Consider the following 21283-nt stretch of genomic DNA (forward strand, 5'->3'; position numbering starts at 1 on the left):
AATGTCTCTTTCCAAAATAAAAGCTATACTATCCGCTTCTTCTGGGCTATATTCTCAGCAGCATAAGGAGAATCATGTGCTAACAGCTGTCTAAATGACTCGGCTAAAGTTAGTAGCATGCTTGCTTTTTTTGTCTGCTTCCACTTGTCTTTGCACTAGGATGATGTCGGCGTAAATGTGCAGTCATATTCGTTGTGTTCCCACTAGTGCTTTCAGGTTAATCTCGTTGAAATGACCTTAACGCCACAACACGGCAAATCTCCGTTAACGAGCTACCGCCGATCGCCCCGTGCATGGGGCTAGACGGCAAACACGTTAACGAGCTAACTGCGCTAACACACTAGTTCACACCAATGTAATTGAGCATTGCATGGCACATCCAACATACTGTTTTACTTTAGTCCATGACTCGCTTACCTTCAGGGTCATACGTCACATGAAAACCAAAATAATTCCAAACGCCAGATCTGAATGAGGTTCAATTTGCCTGTTGCAAGTAGAGCTTAACTTCTGTCTCGCTAGCTTGCCCTGCTCTCTTCCTTCTGACGATGCTGTCTGTGTTGAGCGCTCAGTGGATCTGCGCTCGACAGTGCAGCCTAGGCGGAGTAGTTGAACACAGATTCACTGAGCGCTCAACACAGACAGCATCGTCAGAAGGAAAATTGATAAAATAAATTACAAATGTTGTATTGTTCGATACATATGCGTACCAAACCGAAAGCACTGTATCGAACGGTTCAATATCGATACGAATATCGTTGCACCCCTAATATATATATATATATATATATATATATATATATATATATATATATATATATATGTGTGTGTGTGTGTGTGTGTGTGTGTATATATAGAGAGAGAGATAGAGATATATGTATTTGGCACCTGTTGTTGCTGGTAGTAGAAGTGTGTTCATCTACATTGTAGCTGAATAATATAAGGGTCATAGTTAGCCAATGCTTCCTTATTCAAATTCACACCATACAATCTATGTAAATGTTCAATTGCCTGTACCAAAAACTGGGTTTGATCTGACAAAACGTTCTGATTTGCAACTTTACATAGTTAAGAAACTTTACATAGTTACGAAAAATGCCACAATTACTGTGGTACAGAGGTAGCAGTAAGGTGAAGGTGGCAGCTATAAATAAATATGCTCAACTTAACGTATAAGTTGTAATTTGCACCAGCCAGTTCATTGAGTCCTGCTATGCTGTTTTTAATATCATCGTTCACTGTGACAGCAGGTTCCTTGCATAAAATTCAAAATGCAAGGCCAATTTTAGGACATTAATTCTTAAGAATAACTTAAGTTGCTGGTAGTGAAGAGAGTGGAAGAGTGATGGAACATTAACAAGACACGTGACTGTACTGTAGTAGTTTGACAGTTAGATGCCTGTGATTATGTCCAACAGCCCCCCAAAATGACTGTTACCTGAATATACAGCAGCTTCAAGAAAACTACTCAACATCTGTGCTGTGCTGCATACTGATGGAAGCCTTTGGAGGGTGTTTGGAAGGAGGAAAAGTGAATCTGAGGTTCAACTGAAGTCACAGTGTATGTGTTCCTCAATGCATGGTTACTGGCAGCTGGACTTCCTGTAGTGAACAGTCTTTGTGCTTCTGGTCTATGAGATCACACTTCCACAGAGGTGATCTGGTTCATCTGGGCCCTCATTGACTGGATGCTGTTCAGAATCTTCTTCTGGTGACCAGCCAATGTCACTCCCACTCGGAGGATATCCCTGAAGACAAATCATACGCCATCATTACACCCAGCTATACCACAGGAGTAACAGTTGACATTTCAGAAGGCATTCTGGCTTGTGGATACTGACAACCAAATCTAAATGACAACTTTTGTGTATATTATAAAATTGTACAAAGTTGGTTAAAAAAGTTCAGGCACTTAGTCCATAATCGATCATGAAATTTGCCAGTCTTCCTTTAAATCTGCAAAACTTTAAGCAACAGTTACTTTCACATTTCTCAGTGCAAGTCCACTTGCGCTGTGTCTCTGTGACACACATTTGGTCTCCTCTAGCGTGTAAAAAAAACCTCTTCAACTTAATTTTTCATTTCGGGAACATGGATAACTAGTATGGTAACTAGTATGATAAGTAGTATGATAACTAGAGGGAGGCTGCTGGTGTGGCCAAAAAAACTCTGGGCTTTGAATGCTCTTATGTGCTGATGCACAATGGCACACACAGGTAGTTCAGGTAATCTCCTACCATAGACACCTCAGGACATTATAGTTGAACAGCAGAGCATTCTGACAATGGGTGACAAATTTAAAGCACACAAACGTGTAAATGTTCAAAGTAAATAAATAAATAACTAAAAATACAGGCAGCTGCCAGTGCTACCCTTCAGCTTCATAGTAGAAATACCTGTTGTATAAATGAGAAAATCCTAGGTGATTTTCAGGAAAGTTGAACCCTGACTTAACCTTGAGGTCAATATCATTAAGATTCAGACTCATCTGATACACCTAAGGTATTACATCACCTCATTTTTGAGTTATTGTATTCACAAACTTGGGTGTCCATGTCACCCGCCTGGGGCAGGCAGCAGAGCAATGCTTTTACAATTGAGGGATACAAATAAAATAAAAAGATAAGTTCAGTTCTGCTCATGTTGCTGACCTGTGAGATCCAAGTCTTACCCCTAAAAGTTTGGACAGCCTAATAGACATCTCATGTTTGATTTCTTTGGAAGTTTAAGGTCCATGGTCCATGAGGGGCGATTGTGGCTCAAGAGGGAGTTCGCCTTGTAATCGGAAGGTTGCCGGTTCGAGCCCCGGCTTGGACAGTCTCGGTCGTTGTGTCCTTGGGCAAGACACTTCACCCATTGCCTACTGGTGGTGGTCAGAGGGCCCGGTGGCGCCAGTGTCCGGCAGCCTCGCCTCTGTCAGTGCGCCCCAGGGTGGCTGTGGCTACAATGTAGCTTGCCATCACCTGTGTGTGAATGGGTGGATGACTGGATGTGTAAAGCGCTTTGGGGTCCTTAGGGACTAATAAAGCGCTATACAAAATACAGGCCATTTAACATGGTGGCAAATATTAAGTGTTTATTTTAATTTTTGTTGGCAAAGCCTCATAATTTTATTACCATATCTTTAATTATTATTATTAGATATCGGTTTAGAATCCTCACTCTTACTTTTATGTCTTTATAAAGAGAGGCCTCCACTTATATCAACGAGCTTCTTCAGCCTTACTCTCCAAGCCGTCATGTCATACCATTATGGGGATCATGCCCCATTATGGGGGCATGATCCCCATACCATTATGGTATGGTCCCCATACCATTATGGGGGTCCTTCATGATCCCCATAATGGTATGACATCATAGAGCAACTGCCTGAATACCTGCTTCTCCACAACATGGAAGCTCATCTCAACCAAGCTGAGTAGACACATGAGTCAATATGTAAGGACACCTGAGAAAGGTATTGGAAATAACACCACAGAGCCAAAGCGACAGCTCCTGGTTGGCAGAGCAGTACACAAGGATTCTTAGACCAGTACCAACATGAGCAGTGCCAAGTTTGACTACAAACACCATCAAGGCATGGAGACACCAGTAGGTCCCTGTATGCACGCTGTTGTATCTGGCACAAAGAGATTAGCAACAGATTCTTTAAGTCCCAACTTTTCTGAACCATTTTTCCTTTGCGACAGGGCATATTTTCCCGCTGAAAGAGGCCATAGCCATTAGGGAATACTGTTTCCGTGAATACGTTTCTGTTTCTTTCAGATTACATTACTAACAGTTAAACACTGAAATGACAGGTGAGATACTGTTTTTCAACTATTAATGAGTCCACAGTAACTTAACGAGTAACAACATTTAGAATGTAGTTTCACTGGTCTGGCCCATTTAAGATCACTTAAGATCAAAGTAAGGTGTACAGTTTGTGTACATGGTCTGCAACAATGCTTAGGTAGGTAGTAGGTAGTAATATCCACATAGATGGCAAGGTCCAAGGTTTCCCTCGCTCAAATCCTTACACTTCCCCATTGTTGCCGCATTCTAACTCATCAGCTAGTGTGTGCATGTGAGACCTCTGTTTTTGATATAAGAAAAGTATCTAACATACTCCATGGTCATTTGAGACACCACATCAAAGCTGGTGAAGCCTTCACTGGTGAAGTTCTCCTTGTACTGGCCCATTTTTATGGCATCCAGCCACTCATCGACGGTGCTGAAAGAGGAGAAATCTGGAGTGCTGCGATCAAGCAGAGCTAAATGAACACTAAATGGTGGATAGAAAAAAACAAAAGAACTAGAAGTTAAAAAGATGATTGGGTGTCAGCAACTCTCAGCGTGAAATAATTGTTCTTCCTGTCATACCTTGATGACAATGGTGTCATGGCCTTCAGGCTGTTGGGATTGCGGATCATCTTATCCAGTGTGCTGACAATCTGGCTGAATTTGGGTCGGTTGTTGCGATCTTTCTGCCAGCAGTCAAGCATTAGCTGATGTAGTGCACTAGGACAATCCATAGGGGGTGGCAACCTGTAGTCCTGCTCTATGGCATTGATTACCTAAAACAATTTGCATGAAAACTCATGGTTAAAACAAAAGTCTTGGAATAAGGTGCAAAATGTAAATAAAAACTGAATGCATTCAGATCATAATTCTGATTGCAAAAAGCAGGACAGGATTTAAAAATAAAAAAAGAAATGACTTGCAAATCTGATAAACTGATATATTATTCTCATAGCAAATGTTTAAACTGAGAAAATGTACTATTTTAAGAAAAAGACCATTTGGAATCTCAAATAAGTTGGGACATGGACATGTTTAACACTGTGTAGTATGAGGTTGCCACGGAGGTCACCACCTTTATGGACAGAGTAAATCATTACAGACCTCCAAACTTCACGTGGCCTTCAGATTAGCTCAACAACAGTGCATAGAGAGCTTCATGGGTTTGAAAACAGCATCGGATCCAGAGGCCTACAGCACGCCACCACCAGACTCTAGAGTAGTGGAGATGTGTTTTCTGGAGTGACAAATCACGTGTCTCCATCTGGCAATCTGATGGATGCCTCTGGTTTGAGCAATTGCCAAGAGAACAGTACTTATCTGACTGTATTGTGCCAAAGCTTAAAATTTGGTGGCGGAGCGATGGGGTTGTTTTTCAGGAGTAAGTAGTGTGCATCAAGGTTTACTTAGTTCGTTCACATTTCTCATTTCTCTGCGACGTGCTGATTTCAGGGTACAATTTCAGTCACAAAAGATTTTCTCTGACTGACTACAGAAGCAATAATGGGCCGTTATCACATTCTTTTGGCAGTAAATTGAAACTGCTTAACTGAAACTGCTAAGCCCAAGGGAACAACTACCACTATCTGGCAGTTTATCATTGTTTATCTTAAACACAAATACCAGTAATTTTAAAGGGCTTTACTCACATCTTGATTACTCATGTCCCAGTAGGGCCTCTCTCCATATGACATCACCTCCCACATGACTATGCCATAGCTCCAGCAGTCACTTGAGGAGGTGAACTTCCTGTACTGAATGGCCTCTGGTGCTGTCCACCTGATGGGAATCTTTCCCCCCTAAGAAGAAGAAGAAGTTCATTTATGACAGAATTTATAATACAATTTGAAGTATTATAAATGAAATGTACTGAATGAAGGTCTCCATAGTCACTGATAAGGACTCACCAGAGCACTGGTGTAAGTGGGGTCTGAAGTATCCTCTTCAAGGAAACGTGACAGGCCAAAGTCAGACACTTTGCACACTAGGTTGCTGTTGACCAAGATGTTCCTCGCTGCCAGGTCTCGATGGACATAGTTCATGTCACACAAGTATTTCATTCCTGCTGCAATGCCGCGCAACATTCCCACCAGCTGTATCACTGTGAACTGGCCATCATTTTGCTTTCAAGAAAACAACATCAAATTAGTGTAAATTAATGTAAATTCACTCCACAAAAATCACATGTGCTGACTCTCCAAACATCACAGGTTGTTATAAAACTAATTGAAAAAACACTGGACTCTTTTGGATAAATGTCTGAGCATTATGTCTCAACCACTCTGCCTGCTTCCTTGTGCAGCCTTTTTCAGATATTAAACTGTACAAATTCTCTTGAAAAAGAGAGTACCAGGGTACCAGGTTCTATACAGCAGGTCTGCCAATTTTGTTTGGGGCTTCTTTAGCAAGAAACCCAGTACACATAATAGTTTCTAGACAATTTTCTGCGGTTATGAGCTCACAAAAGAATCTTCTCATGTTTTGACAGCCACGTAAAGTAACATGGCAAGGTCAGCTCTAGCACACACACACACCACAAAACAGACCTCATGGTCTCCATTAGCAGATAAGAAGAAACAACATGCACCAGGAGATGCAGTGTAAATGGTATATGGACTGATTCTTATATAGACTTAGACTTAGAGACTTAGAGCTTTTTATTGTCATTGTGCAACTTCTTGCACAGCAAAATTGGGTAGCTGGACCACAAAGGTGCAAAGTAAGAACCAAATGAACCATATTCTGCACGTGTGTTGCTAAGGTTGCTGCAAGGAGCTGTGTGAAACAAGGTGGTTGGTGCCTGTCGTGGTTGTAATCCTCAAACCAGATAGCGGGCATTGGAGATGAAGGGAGCCATCAAGTTGTAGAAGGTTAGCCTGTGGGACTTCAGAGGCAACTGATGAGCACTGGTAGGAAAAAATGAAGCAAATACTCAGGTGTGGGAAGAGTTTGTGAGGCCATGGAACAAGACTTTCTGTCTACCTTGAAGCTGAAGTGACCGTCAGATGACTCAGCCGGGTACTGTATTCACATTGTGTAGAGTGGGAGTGGGGTGCTGCTGACCTTAGGCATTGTTGGGGAGTAACGGAATACATGTACCGCTGTTACGTATTTAAATATACATGTACCGCCGTTAAGTATTTAAAATACAAAATATGTATTCCGTTACAGTTACCGTTTAAAAAGGAGGTATTTAGAATACAGTTACTTTGTTGAAATAAATGGATTACACGGCGGTACTTTCCTGTTTCATATTGTGGCGGGTCAGGACTGTTTGGGTTTTGTTTGACAGCTATGTTCTGTTGCTCCAGGCAGCAGCGTTACGGTTGCCATGGTTACAGGGTGACGCTCTCTCTCTGCGCCTTTTTGTTGTTGTTGTTGTTGTGCTAAGCTAATAGGCAGAATGCTACAGGCATAGCTCTAAAGAATGTAGCATCATAGACAGTGTAGTCCGTGCTGCAGGGAGAATGGACTGCCATATATGTTATGTGTCTGTGAGCAAGAGGAGGGAGAAAAAGGAGAGTGGAAAAAGTACGAGTTGTTATCGAGAGCGGGAGCTGGAAGCATGTAAATATAATAATAACCACTGCAGCCTGACGAGCCCAGTTGTAAGTACACTATTAAGACTCGACTGTACACTGTGTTCATGTTTTCCTCCGAAACAATAAGTTCAGTTGGAGTAGCCTTTCAACGCCTCTCTCTGTCTCTCGCCTCTCTCTGTCTCTCGCAAGCAAAGTTGACCCAGACAACAAAGTAAAGCTATTTTTCAGCTACGAGCCCGACACGGAGCCCGCCGTATTAGCCAGAGGTCCCTTTACTACGCTTCGGAGCAGCGGACCTTCAGTAATAGTAATAAATCACAGCAATATTCATGTAGTTGTAAAAAGCATGATAATGTATTAAGTATTCCAAAGTATTCAGAATACGTTACTCTCATTGAGTAACGTAACGGAATACATTACAAAATACATTTTGGGGCATGTATTCTGTAATCTGTAGTGGAATACATTTTAAAAGTAACCTCCCCAACACTGACCTTAGGTTGCACATACTAGTTTTAGAAAGAATCAGAAGGGTGGCTGTTCCTTAGAGATAGGATGAAGAGTTCAGTCATTGGAGAGGGGCTCAGAATAAAGCTGCTACTCCTCCACATTGAAAGGAGCCAGTTGAGGTGGTTTGAGCACCTGACGAGGATGCCTCCTGGGCGCTTCTGGTGTGAGTTCTTTCGAACCACCAGAAGGAGGCCGGCCCTGGGGCAGACCAAGAAGACTCTGGAGAGATTTATCTTTACTTGTCTTGCTTGGAAATGTGATGCCCCAAATAAACAAAAGAAAATGGATGGACTTTAAAACCTCTCGACCAAAATTTAAAAGCTGAAATGTGTGAGAAGTGGACAACAAGCTGAAAATGGCAATCCGCAGATATAATAAAAAATACATGGAAGAATTTAAGCTCGGTGACATCTGACGAGTAACCACCCTCATTTGCATATTATTGTTACTTGTTTTCCCTGTTTCCTTCGTTTTTTAGTACAGTACTGACACACACACACACACACACACACACACACACACACACACACACACACACACACACACACACACACACACACGTGCGTACTACTATACTTGTATTGAATTGTACAGTGTCTCTTTTACCCTGAGGAATGAGTCAAGGGATCCATTCTCCATGAATTCAGTGATGATCATTACAGGGCTGCTCTTGGTAACCACTCCCTCCAGATGGATGATGTTGGGATGATCAAACTGACCCATGATAGATGCTTCACTCAAAAAGTCCCTCCTCTGGCGTTCAGTGTACCCTGCCTTTAAAGTCTTGATGGCCACCAATATCTCCCTTTTCCCAGGCTGTCGGAGGTTTCCACTGCACACTTCTCCAAACTCTCCTGTCAGGTTTACAGTAGGTAAATGACATGTAATGTATTATAATATATTCATTTTGTGTCATCTTCTGTAACTATCAAAGTTTTTGTAAACTGCTGTAATCTAGGCAGACATGATAGAGAACAATTAGGCAGAAAAGCTATGTTTAAGTTGATTTTAGTTCCAAGCACTGTCACAACAGTACAGTGACTTCTTAATCTAACCTTTGATAAAGAAACCTTTAATATTACCTTCTTTGAATAGACAATTAATATAATAATAAAGGTCAAGACAGTCACATTCTGACGTACTAAGTATCATAAACCTCACCAATCACTGCCTGTCTTTACTTACACCTAATATCGTTTCCTTTCTAAGGCATCTCTTTGTTTTACCTGCTCCAATCACTTGTTCAATCTTTACACAGGAAATGTCAATCTCCTTAGCAAACTCTCTAACCGCTTCATTTGGATCTTCATATGTGAAGGGGTCAATGTAGATCTTCATTCCCGGTGACACTTCAACAGAAAAATAGAAGAAACAGCAACAGATATACATGCAAAAACTGAATCGTGAAAACACAGGGAAACTTGATTTCTTTCTGTCATTTTTTGCCACATCCAATCTTGAAAAAACATTAATTTCATAAAATACAGCACTAATGGCTATCAGTCTTAATGTCAACAACTTTCAGTAAAAGGTACATACTGTGACCGCTGGTGTAATGTTGGAGTTTGTCTGTATATTCAGATTCTGGTCTGTCAGAATTTCTTTTGCTGGAAACAAATACAAAAAAGTCTGCATGTAGATCCATCAACTCAAAAACAAACACTAAATCTACTAATAACATAAACTATTAAACAAAACAGAGCACAGGCTATACTATACTATATGGTGTACAATAAAGACCGATGCATGACAAAGACAACACAAAGTATATGTTTACTAAGTATATAATCATGACCTGACATAGTCAAGTCTTGACTTTGAACTACTCCAGAAAAAAAACAAACCGTGTGTAAGAAGCCCATAATTGGCTTTCAATTAAATATGTCTGTGAAGGTTCTTAGTCAACCAGGTCATCGTAGTCTAAGGAGCTGGAAAGAAAATCCTGGGCCTTCTGAACCCAGGAAATCCTCAGAAAATCACATGATAGGGTGGGACTAGGTTTCACAATGAGTTCACCCGAAACCTTGGCTGTTTGTGACCTACACCTGTTTTCACACCTCGGCTCGTGTGATCAGGTAGAGGATCATTAGGGGGTCCATGGTCCCTCTTGGGGGCACACTCCCATAGGGCTTAAATCTGGGACTCTCCACCATTTGACCCTAGAACTGAAGAAGCTTCTCAGATGAGAGGCGAAACGTCTTCAAGCAACTTAAAGAAGAACAGACGCTTCTCAATTAAATACATAATTTTACACTAAATTGCATGTTGCCACTAGGGATGGGTACCGGTATCCGGTGCCATTATAGCACCAGTTCTGACATAAACGGTAGTAACCAGACCGAAAAGCAGCGCACATTTCGGTGATTTATTTCAGTGCTTTTTTTCCCCTGAAATGTCATACACTTTGGATTCTAGCCAATCATTTTAACTTTCCAAGGATAGTAGGCGTGCCCAGGTACGTACGTTCTTTTAGAGCAGAGCTACAGATTAAAAATGCCCAAGACGAAGCGGTCAAAAGTCTGGCTGTACTTCACAGCAAAAGATGCAAACTCAGCAGCCTGCAAAAAGTGCTTTAAGGTGATACTGTGCAAAGGAGGTAACACCTCGAATCTGATGAAACACCTGGCGACGCATAGCGTTTTTTTAAAAGCCGAGAAATGCACCGTATTTGATAGCTTGCTGCAAGACCTCACACCGAGTGGTGCCTGTTATCGGACCCGGAGTTAGCAACATCCCCCAAGAAACCGAAGAGGAGCGTCCTGGCCCCTAGTCCTGCCAGTGTAGCAGAAATGATGACGGATGATGATGGTAGCAGCAACAGTTCTTCTCTGCGTGAGTAGCTTAATGTTGTTCGTGTGTAATTTACATTGAATAGGCTAACCACGTTATTACATTAATGCATGTAAGGTGAACTAGCAAACACCGTCATAGTTACAGCGGCTGTCTTCTTGTTTGATGGCAGATACTCCCTTCACCCTGGCCAAAAAGGCTAAAATGACCAAATAAAAAGTGGAAAACAGCTAAACATGAGAGGTTTTTGGACAAAGTTTGTGTTTTTTCCATTGTTTAAGCACTGCTTCCAGCCAAGAGTGATACCATATATATGCCCTATAGCTGCAGAAAAGGCTAACATTGTTATCTTTTTACAAAAAAACAGCTAAACATAAGAGGTTTTTTGACCAATTTTGTGTTCTCCATTCTTTAAGCACCGGTTCGAGCACCATTTAAGCACCGGCACCGTTTCAAAAGTACCGGTTTGGCACCGGTATCGGATAAAACCTAAACGATACCCATCCCTAGTTGCCACCACATAATGCAGTTTTTGTAGGTTACAGTCACTGAGTGTATTTCTGCAGGATCAAGTTGCAGTTTTATTCATAATCAGCACTTTTGATAAAGTGCTTTCTGTATCATTTCTGTGGCTTTGTAAAAAATTGGTACAGATTTTTAGACCATAATGTGGTGAAGAGTGGAACATTTTCTGGGGGACAGAGTGGACACAGAGTGGCTCACCTGCGACAAACAATTATGACGACAGTGATGGCAATAATAAAGACAACCCCTGCAGCAGATGAACCAATGATGAGGGGGAGCTTCTCTTGAATAATGGAGTTATATTCTTCTACAGGTGAAAAGACAAGAAACCACAAAAATGTGAGTAATTTTTATATTTAGACTTATATATTAGGCAGCACACAGGGGATGAAATATGTCTGAATTTAGTTTGTCAGTAAATCTGATTCCTACCTTCAGTCATGGTTTGGAAGTACATTTTACCACTGAAGCGTCCAAATCCAGCGACAGTCCGAGCCCGGACCTGAAACACGTATATGGTTCCAGGCCTTAAACCTCGTATGATAGCAGTGTTGGTCTGACTCCTCGTTAGAGATGAGTTCCATTCTGCTTGGTTCTGAATAACACACACCAAAGACTTTAAATCAGGCAGATCTGTCTATAATTAAAACTGTAAGATTTTTGAGTACAATTCAAGAGCCAAAATGTTTCAGGTTCAGATGCCTTGAGGTGACTGCTTTTGCGAATTGGTGCTATATAAATAAAACTGAATTGAAATGAATTCAGTCAGTTGGCACTGATGTACCTTCTCATAATACTGCAGTTCATAGTCCAGAATAACACCATTGGGCTGATCTGGCTGGGACCAGGACAGAGTGATGCTGTTAGGAGTTCTGCTAACCTGGTGGATGATGGACACTATTGATGGTGCTGAGAAAAAAACAAAGAGATCTGAAGGGTGTAGAAAACATGCTAACAGACATTTGAGCTACTAAAACAGAAGTTAATACTGAAATCACTGAAATATCACTAGAGTAACATCATGCCTCACCAGCCTGGTTGGTGGTGATGTTGACAGACGTGTACTGTGGTGAATAAGGACTCTGATCAGACACTCCATTGACAGCTTGTATTTCAAATGTGTACTGCGTGTGAGCCATGAGGTCGCTGATATGTACTCGGGTGTTGGTGAGTCCCAGCTGACGTGGGATAAACTGCACGTTGTCACCACAGCGAGTGCAGCCGGTGCGACCGCTGCCACAACTCTTACATATGATGTTGTAAACTACATCTTCTCGGCCACCACTCTCCTTTGGTGGACTCCACTCCAGTATCAGAGAAGTCTCATTTACTATGGAGATGACATTTTGTGGTGCAGATGGAACAGCTAGAAGACAAAGGGAAAAAAGAAAATTATGCTAATAGTAATTACTGCCTGTTATAAGTTTATTTTTTTTTATTCTCAAGCTTGCACCTCACTAGCTAAGGATTGCAAGCTCTAGAGGTTTAGTACAGAGACTACATGTAAGAACATCAAGCAATAGAACATCTGTTTGTTCCGATAACCAGATTCCCATTAGTGTATTTGCATTATCTGGAAAAAAACAACAACTCAATTATCTACATGATGATAATGGAAACAAAGTATATTTTTTAAACTTATTACATGTCTTGTAATTGCAAAATAAATAAAAACTAAATACAATTAAAAATCTTCATTTTTGAATCTTCAATTCAAGGGGATCAATGTAGACTCTAGATTCAATCAGTTATGCTCCTGCAGGTTGTTACAAAATTGATTGCAGTATCACTGGGTGGGGGGAGGGTCTACCCTTCCTATCTTGCCCAAATTCTGTTTGTGTTTGCCCTGGTCTATTGGATGGTGGCGTCAGTACTGCATCTTCTTCCGGAGGGTTTTTTGGGGGTGGGGTGTATTTATAGGTTATATAATTATAATATAATATTTATAACTTGTAATGACACAAAATTACACACAGGTGAACTCGATTATCAAATTAGGTGATTTCTGAAGCCAACTGATTGCACTGGATTTTATTTAGGGGCATCAGAGTACAGGGGGCTGAATACAAATGCATGCCATACTTTTCAATTTGTTTAAAATTTTGAAAACCACGTATCGTTTTAATACCACTTCACAATTATGTACTACTTTGTGTTGTCACAGAGAATCTCAATAAAAAACATTTAAGTTTATGGTTGTAAGGCGACAAAATCTATAGAAGTTCAAGAGGTATGAAGTTCAAATGGGGAAAGATGAAATTCAGGCTCCAAGTCTATATTTCTCTGCTGGACAACTGTGAGCTTCCTCTTCAGGTTAGGCAATCAAAAGCACAATTCCCCCAATTCAATTCAATTTTATTTTATTTATATAGCACCAAATCACAACACCAGTTGCCTCAAGGCGCTTTATATTGTAAGGTATAGAACTGCTTTGAAATTCATATGAGCTGTTCGCACAAAAGTAAAAAGCACCATCACTTCATGCGGATACCCTCTCGGCGCCAGCTGCGGTCACAAGGCTAGAGCCGAACAAAAACACCCTGATAACAGACGGTGCTTAGACTGTTCCTCCCCTATGCAAGGCCACCTGGGTTGGCTGGAAGACTGTTTACTTAGCCTAGCAGGGCGAAGGACACTGTCTCAGCTGAACTCTGGACACGCACACACACATACATATACACTGATATGCACACACTCATCCCCCCCTCCCTTTCCAAACGCCTTCGATGCTTATTCCCTTCCGATGCTGACGGTGGATCAAGGAGACCAGCGCACGCAGGCCCGGATGTACTGGCTAAATCGGCTGTCTCTCACCCTTTACCCACCCCTGTTGCTTGTCATGTGTTTCTTTGGTGTATTAAGAGTTTTTTCATGTGCTATGTGCAGAGATGTTTTTTTCTGTTCTCAAACTGATCTCCCTGTTGGAGCTCAGTCTGGGGGGAGTTATTTTTTTCTCCTTATCTTTCCTCATGTGGTGCATTTTTCCATTGTTATACCTCTCTGACCTGTCTTCCCCATGTGATGTTTTGCGTAATGTATGTATGGTCGGAGGGTAAGATGGCGCCGCCATTGCGTGCAATAGGTCGGCAGCCTTATGAAATTTCCCCTTGTGGGACTAATAAAGGTATATCAAATCAAATCAAATCAAAGGTAGACCCTACAATAATACATACAGAGACAAACCCAACAATCATATGAACCCCTTTGAGCAAGCACTTGGGCAACAGTGAGAAGAAAAAACTCCCTTTTAATAGGCAGAAACCTCCGGCAGAACCAGGCTCAGGGAGGGACAGCCATCTGCCATGACCGTTTGGGATGAGAGAACATTGAACTGATGAAGTGATGGAACATTGACAATGCTCCATCAGATCAGATGATTGTAGAAAAAAAACTGCTCTTTGCACCTTTCATACTACCTTTATCACTGAAACGACTGACACAGAAATCCTAGAAGCACTTGGGTATAAGATCAAGGATCCAGGTAGAGAAAGCTTCTCCACAGAGAGGGCAGCTGGAAGCCAAAATCAGAGAAGCCCAGAAGGATATCAATCGATGCAAAAGGGTTTCATGAGAGAGAGGTCCTGGATGAAAATAAGGTAAAATTGGGTTTTCAAAACCGAGGATTTAGAAACTGCCAAACAAAGGCTCACAGCTCTGGAAACTAGGCTGAAGAGATAAATCAGAGAAGAGAATGACCTGTTCTGCTAAGATGCATCCAGGGTGTACTCTCTGCTACAAGGAAAAAATAGCACACGGGCAGACCCACCCACAACTGAAATTCACAAATAGCACAAATAATAGGGCTCCTCCTAGGTACTAATCCAAACCGGCTAACACAGGGCAGAACAATCCTGATCATAAAAAGAGCCCTACAAGGATACGATATCATTGAACTACTGCCCAAATACCTGTTTCTCCACAACATAGAAGCTCATCTCAGGCATCATAGCAACAGAGCTGAGTAGACACATCAGTCATTACAGAAGGACAGCTCATAAAGGTATTGGAAATCACACTAGAGGACCAGAGTGTGGCCAAAAGGGCCGCACTCACCAGTAATGGTAGGGGTACTGGTGGGTGAAACTCATAAGCCAGGGGTGTCCAACTCCAGGCCTCAAGGGCCAGTCTCCTGCAGGTTTTAGATGTGGCCTTCATCCAACACAGCTGATTTAAATGACTAAATTAAACTCCTCGACATGTCCTGAAATTCTCCAGAGGCCTGGTAATGAACATTTTGTCACGGCGAGTGAGAGGAGCCGTGTGGAGGAAATGAAGGAGGATCCAAACGCAGGCAGTAGTGGAGAAGTGAGGGTGGTTTATTGAGCACAAAATAAGGACAAACAGCAAATGGAGCTCGCACTAAACTATACTGGGAAACAACTAAACTATAGCGCAGAAACCAGAACATGAACATGAAGCAGGGCGAGCAGAGGCAGACGATGGTAGACAGCAGGGTGAACACACGAGCGAGACACGGTGGTTACACAGACGGACCAGCGACTACAATGACGGAGGACACGACTTAAATACACACAGAGAAACACGGGAATTACACACAGGTGGTGGACACAGCTGGGAACAATCAGTAAGATGAGACAGAGGTAAAACTGAACACACTCACATGAGACGCAGACCTTCACAATAAAACATCACACGCAGGCTCGACATCGAGAGACAGACAGGAAATGACATATGAAACTAAACCCACATCTTAAACCCAGATAAACAGAAACATGGAACTCTAATAATAGACATCATAATCATCACCATAACACGACAAGAGAACAAGAACACAATCCCTGATGCAAACTTAAATCAAAACACAATAAACTCAAAATACTGGGTCCCACGGACCCAGAACCGTGACACATTTGATTCAGGTGTGCTGACCCAGGGTGATATCTAAAACCTGCAGGACACCAGCCCTTGAGGCCTGGAGTTGAACACCTCTGTCATAAGCATTCCACTCTTCAAGTCTTATGATCAATGGAAAAATTACAGTAATAACCCATACTTATTCTCTCCAAGTCATTATTTTGCCAAAAAATTAGATATGACGGTGATTAGACATGCCGTGAGAGTGAAAAATGTGAGTTCCATGTTGACACAGTTCCTTCTTTTGATATATGGTTGAAAAAGACAGCCTCTAACCAGACCCCACTAAAGTGCAGGCAGTGCTAGACTGGCCAGTGCCATCAAACTGCAAGCACTTGTATCATTGTTTCATTTGTGACTTCAGTAAAATTGCCCTAACTTTAATCCAATTCCCTTCTCCAAAAGTCCAGTTATCATTTGATCTCTCTGAAGGACATTTCGCCACAACTTCCATCCTGTTGATGCCTGACCGCACCTGCCTGGTCATTGTCGAAGTCGATGGCTCTAACTCCAGTGTGTGAGCAGTCCTTTCTCACATGTGAGACGGTACACTGTATCTTTGCATATGCTCTTTCTAGGTGTCACTATGGATGATAAGGCAGCAGCATATACAGCTGCAGTATATGCCTTAGCCTACTGGTGGTGGTCAGAGGGCCCGGTGGCGCCAGTGTCTGGCAGCCTCGCCTCTGTCAGTGCGCCCCAGGGTGGCTGTGGCTACAATGTAGCTTGCCATCACCAGTGTGTGAATGGGTGGATGACTGGATGTGTAAAGCGCTTTGGGGTCCTTAGGGACTAGTAAAGCGCTATACAAATACAGGCCATTTACCATGGAAGTGTGACAAATTGGTACAAACCATCCTGAGTAGAGAAGGCCGTTTTCTATTTGGAATCTGGAGTCAAGGGAATCTGCCAGTAGCCCTTGGTCAAATCCAAGCAGTGCCTAATCGGTCTAGGAGCTCATCAACCCTGCATCATCACAAGTGAGGGAGGCCAAAATGGTGGAATTTGGCACCTCCAGGCCCAACTCATCTCTTTGGCAAGAATACCAGAGGTGCAAAACATCAGCTACTGGTAGACTGAGCAGTCAGCTGAGACTGCAAGACTAGGCTGACCAACCTGTGCACTGCTTGGATTGATTACAAGAAGACCTATGACTCGATGCCCCACACCTGGATTCTGGAATGCCTAGAACTATACAAGATCAACAGGACCCTAAGAGCCTTCATCAGGAACTCAATCAAGTGCGGGATCTACCAAGGAGATGCACTGCTCCCACTGCTGTTTTGCATAGGCCTGAACCTCCTCAGTGAGATCACTGACAAGACTGGATATGGATAATGACTACAGAACGGAGAAATCATCAGGCACATCCTCTACATAGATGACATCAAGAGTGTGTAGCCAGATGGGCTACTCGCCTTCCGTTTTTTTTCTTCTCTCTCTCTCACTCTCTCTCTCTCTCCTGCGCTCGTTCTTTTCGCCGCACAACTCGGTTAATTGGGAACCCACCTGCACATTGATTGCAGGGTGGCGCTAGCCCGTATAAAGCTAAGCCGATGTTTTGTTGGATTATTTCCTCCCGTGCATTTAGCGCAAAACAGCAGTAAACGCTGGCGTACTGATCAGCAAGAGCCGATTATATGACAGCTACAGGTATGCTCTCGCTTAACCTCCGATTCCCTCCGAATACTGGAATTTGTGTTAATATACTTTTTTCGGCCTGTTGTGAACTCCTCCTTGGTGGAATCTGCTGTCTTGTCTTGTCTTGTCTTATCTTGTTTTTATTAAGTAGGCTTACCTTTTTTTTGGTTCGCCTGGTGTTCTATTTTATTTTGGACTGTTGCTCGTACCCACGCTTCTGTGATCAGGCTGGAGTGATTCTCTGCCCGAGTGTCGTGCTGGGACTCCAAATCGCCTGGGTTGCCGGTCTCAGTCGGTGGGGAGCCAGACCGGCCTACGCCTGAGAATAATTATTACCAGCACGAGTGGTAGTTTGACCTGTGGGGTATAAGCCTTTCCTGTGTGTGCGTGTGTGTGTGTGTGTGTGATTTCTTTTATTAAAGTGTGTCTTAGTTTTTTTATGATCTGTAGCGAGCCTGACGCTCAGTGGCCTTTTATTTTTTTAACATATTTTTCTGTGTTTTATTTCAGTGAACGGAGGACGAGCCAGTGGCCCTGGGACCTCAGGTGGTGGGTCGTTTTCACACTTTCTTTTGTACAGCACTGGGTGGGCTGCAGTGATTCTTTTTGTGTGATTTTCTTTTGGTTCCACGGCTGCTGGTAAGTCCAAGTTCTATGATTGTTTTATTTTTACTGTAGGACACTGTCAACAATGACGCTACATCTTGATTTTTAATATTTTATTTATTTTTCTATAAATAAAACTGTTTTGATATTGGAAGCCAACCTGCCTCAGTGTACATCCTTGAATCTGTGCGGACTCCTTTTATTCCTTTTATCTATTTTTCTTAAATATATTTCCTGGGGGTGCAATTCCCCTAGGTGGCGTTGTCAAGTTTATTATTTTGTTTATAACCCCGCCGACCACTTGGTCACAAGTGCATGAGACATTGATTCACTGACCTGCACCACCAGGATATACAGCAAATACATTGGAATGTCGTATAGTCTGAAGAGGTGTAGTTGGATGATAACAAAATGAGGGAAGGTAGTCAGAACTGAGGGGAACGACACGACTACCAGAAGGCAACATTGTAGACATTGAGGACAGCTGCAAGTATCTGGGGATCCCACAGTTAAATGGGAACCATGAAGGGGTCGCTAGAAAAGCTGCAACCACCAAATACCTGCAGAGGGTCAGGCAAGTCCTGAGGAGTCAGCTGAAGGGTAAGAACAAAATCCGGGCTATCAACACCTACGCCCTGCCTCTGATCAGGTAACCTGCTGGCCAAAGGAGGAGATAGAAGCCACTGACATCAAGATCAGGAAGCTCCTGACCGTGCGTGCTCAGTGAATACCTCAGGCAGCAGAAACCCAAGAAAGAGGAGGAACCATTATGGAAGGACAGGTCCCTGAATGGTATGTATCACCGGCAGATAGAGGAAGTGGCTGACATCCAGAAATCCTACCAGTGGCTGGACAAAGCTGGACTGAAAGACAGCATAGAGGCACTAATCATGGCAGCACAGGAACAGGCTCTGAGCACAAGACCCATTGAGGCTGGGGTCTATCACACCAGGCAAGACCCTAGGTGCAGGCTGTGTAAAGATGCCCTTGAGACAATCCAGCACATACACAGCAAATCCAGCATGTCCAAATTAACGCTGTCAGATTTGATTTCAACACCATTAAAGTGTCTATATGGGTCCACACCAGAGAGTGTTAATTTAACTCTTTTTGGAGAGTTGGTACGTTAACTCTGATTTAGTGTTAAACGCCAAATCTGTCTGGAGTTGATAATTTAACACTTACTAATGCTAACTAGGTGTTAAGAGTTTATATATTAACTCTCAAAGAGTATTTTAGTTTAACTAGGTAAGAGTTATCTTCTAATTAATTCTAAAAAGCGGGAATTTTACTGTTCTGAACTTCTAGATATTTCTTTTGGAAATAAACATTTACTAAAAAGACGCAATGGTTTTTGAAAAACATTTATTCTGAACTGTGCACCACAATTTCAAAGCATTTTCTGAAAGATGTAACAGTGTACATGTTCTCACTTTCATTAGAATTTTGTTTATCAAAAGGTCTGACATAGGTGAGCTGGTAAATGCAAATAACAGCATTATCATCACTTATTTCTTCAATACAATATGCATGTCTTTCATTCATCACTTTGTGGAACTTCAACACACTTCCGCTCTCCCCCATATTCCATCTTCACAAGCATATCCTATGTGGAGAATGAATAAAAATTAGTTGATACTAATTAATGGCACAAATAATCCAGTAATCAATTGCAGCACAGTAAAAAAAAAAAAAGAATCCTTTTTGAGCCATTACTTGTTTAAAGTATTTTCCCAAAAGACAAGGACACAGGCAACAGGTAATACTGAACTAAATGTAAAACCTCAACCTTTTTCATTTTTACCTAAACCGTGTGCACAAAACTCTGGAGGCATCTAAATGCTAACGTAGAACCCAGTCAGGACATCTGCTACTACTGTTTGCTAGTTGTTTTTTTTATGGGAGATCATTTTCAGGCTTCAAGTAGCACCATTATACCAACATTTCACATTCTAGACATTGTTTTAGGTGTATTTGACCAAAAATGTGACTGAAAATTCACATGCAAGCTTTTTTTCAAGGCTGTAGTATTTGCCCGCAAACAATACCTTTCAGCTAGCTAAAACCGAATATTATGCTATCAGCGAGCAACATGGCTAATGCCTTTCACACAGCTTTGTCTCAACTCCAAAGAGCCACAGAAGTAAAAGCTAATAATAATAATTGAAACAATCTTTGAAAAAATGACTTACCAAGCATGGCAAACAACTCAAATATGTAGAGCAAAATGTTCTGAAACGGCTTCACTTCAGCTTCGATTGGAGCCTATGGTGCTGGGGGCGGAGTCTGTGAATTTACTCTATTGGTGTCATAGCCCCTGTAGGAGTTCAGAGTTAAGAGGTCAAGAGTTAATGTTTCCATTGTAACACCTCCAGATTTGACATAGAAACACTCATTTTTAACACTCGATTTTAACTACTATCATTTTACACCTCAGAGTTACATTAAAAGAATGTGACTCAGAGTAAAATTAACTCTACTTTTGCAAGAAGACTACTAACACCAAAACATTTAACACTTTTGAATTTGCTGTGTAACAGCAGGGTGCAAGATGCTAGCAGGGCATACATGGAATGCCATAACCAAGTGGCCAGCATAGTATACAGAAACATCTGTGCCAAGTATGGCCTGGAAGTCCCGAGGTCAAAATGGGAGACGCCCCCTAGGGTGGTGGAGAATGACTGAGCTAAGATCCTGTGAGACTTCCAGATACATAATGACAAAATGGTGGTGGCTAACCAACCGGACATAGTAGTGGTAGTCAAGCAGAAGATGGACGTAGTGATAGATATAGCAATACTGAATGACAGCAACATCAGGAAGAAGGAACTGGAAGAAGTTGGAGTAGTACCAAGGGCTCAGAGAACAGCTTGAGAGGGTGGAGGGTGAAGGTAACAGTGGTCCCAGTGGTAATTGGAGAACTCAGTTCAGTGACCCCCAAGCTAGGCGAGTGGCTCTAGCAGATCCCATGAACAACATCGGACATCTCTGTCCAGAAGAGCGCAGTCCTAGGA

The 21283-nt window shown here is 42.2% G+C and overlaps 1 protein-coding gene across 7 annotated transcripts in view; it reads right to left on the reverse strand.

Moving 5' to 3' along the window:
• The window catches only part of LOC120716260 (ephrin type-B receptor 2-like), a 65173-nt gene that overhangs the window by 3542 nt on the left and 40348 nt on the right, over nt 1-21283 (reverse strand). For 2 of the 7 annotated variants that reach the window (XM_040003715.1, XM_040003717.1), the window contains 12 exons: nt 12178-12513; nt 11932-12056; nt 11580-11742; nt 11346-11454; nt 9372-9439; nt 9059-9184; nt 8439-8686; nt 5688-5903; nt 5430-5579; nt 4363-4556; nt 4109-4264; nt 808-1748 (listed from right to left, as the gene is read on the reverse strand). In XM_040003715.1, the coding sequence (XP_039859649.1) occupies nt 1640-1748; nt 4109-4264; nt 4363-4556; nt 5430-5579; nt 5688-5903; nt 8439-8686; nt 9059-9184; nt 9372-9439; nt 11346-11454; nt 11580-11742; nt 11932-12056; nt 12178-12513 (2000 nt within the window). In that variant the 3' untranslated portion in view covers nt 808-1639. Of the gene's footprint in view, nt 1-807; nt 1749-4108; nt 4265-4362; nt 4557-5429; nt 5580-5687; nt 5904-8438; nt 8687-9058; nt 9185-9371; nt 9440-11345; nt 11455-11579; nt 11743-11931; nt 12057-12177; nt 12514-21283 lie in introns of those variants that run through there. The other 5 variants (XM_040003716.1, XM_040003720.1, XM_040003721.1 and 2 more) reach the window with 5 other exon arrangements.

Source organism: Simochromis diagramma, unplaced genomic scaffold (genome assembly GCF_900408965.1).
Source record: "Simochromis diagramma unplaced genomic scaffold, fSimDia1.1 OVJJ01000466.1, whole genome shotgun sequence".
NCBI classification, from domain to species: domain Eukaryota; kingdom Metazoa; phylum Chordata; class Actinopteri; order Cichliformes; family Cichlidae; genus Simochromis; species Simochromis diagramma.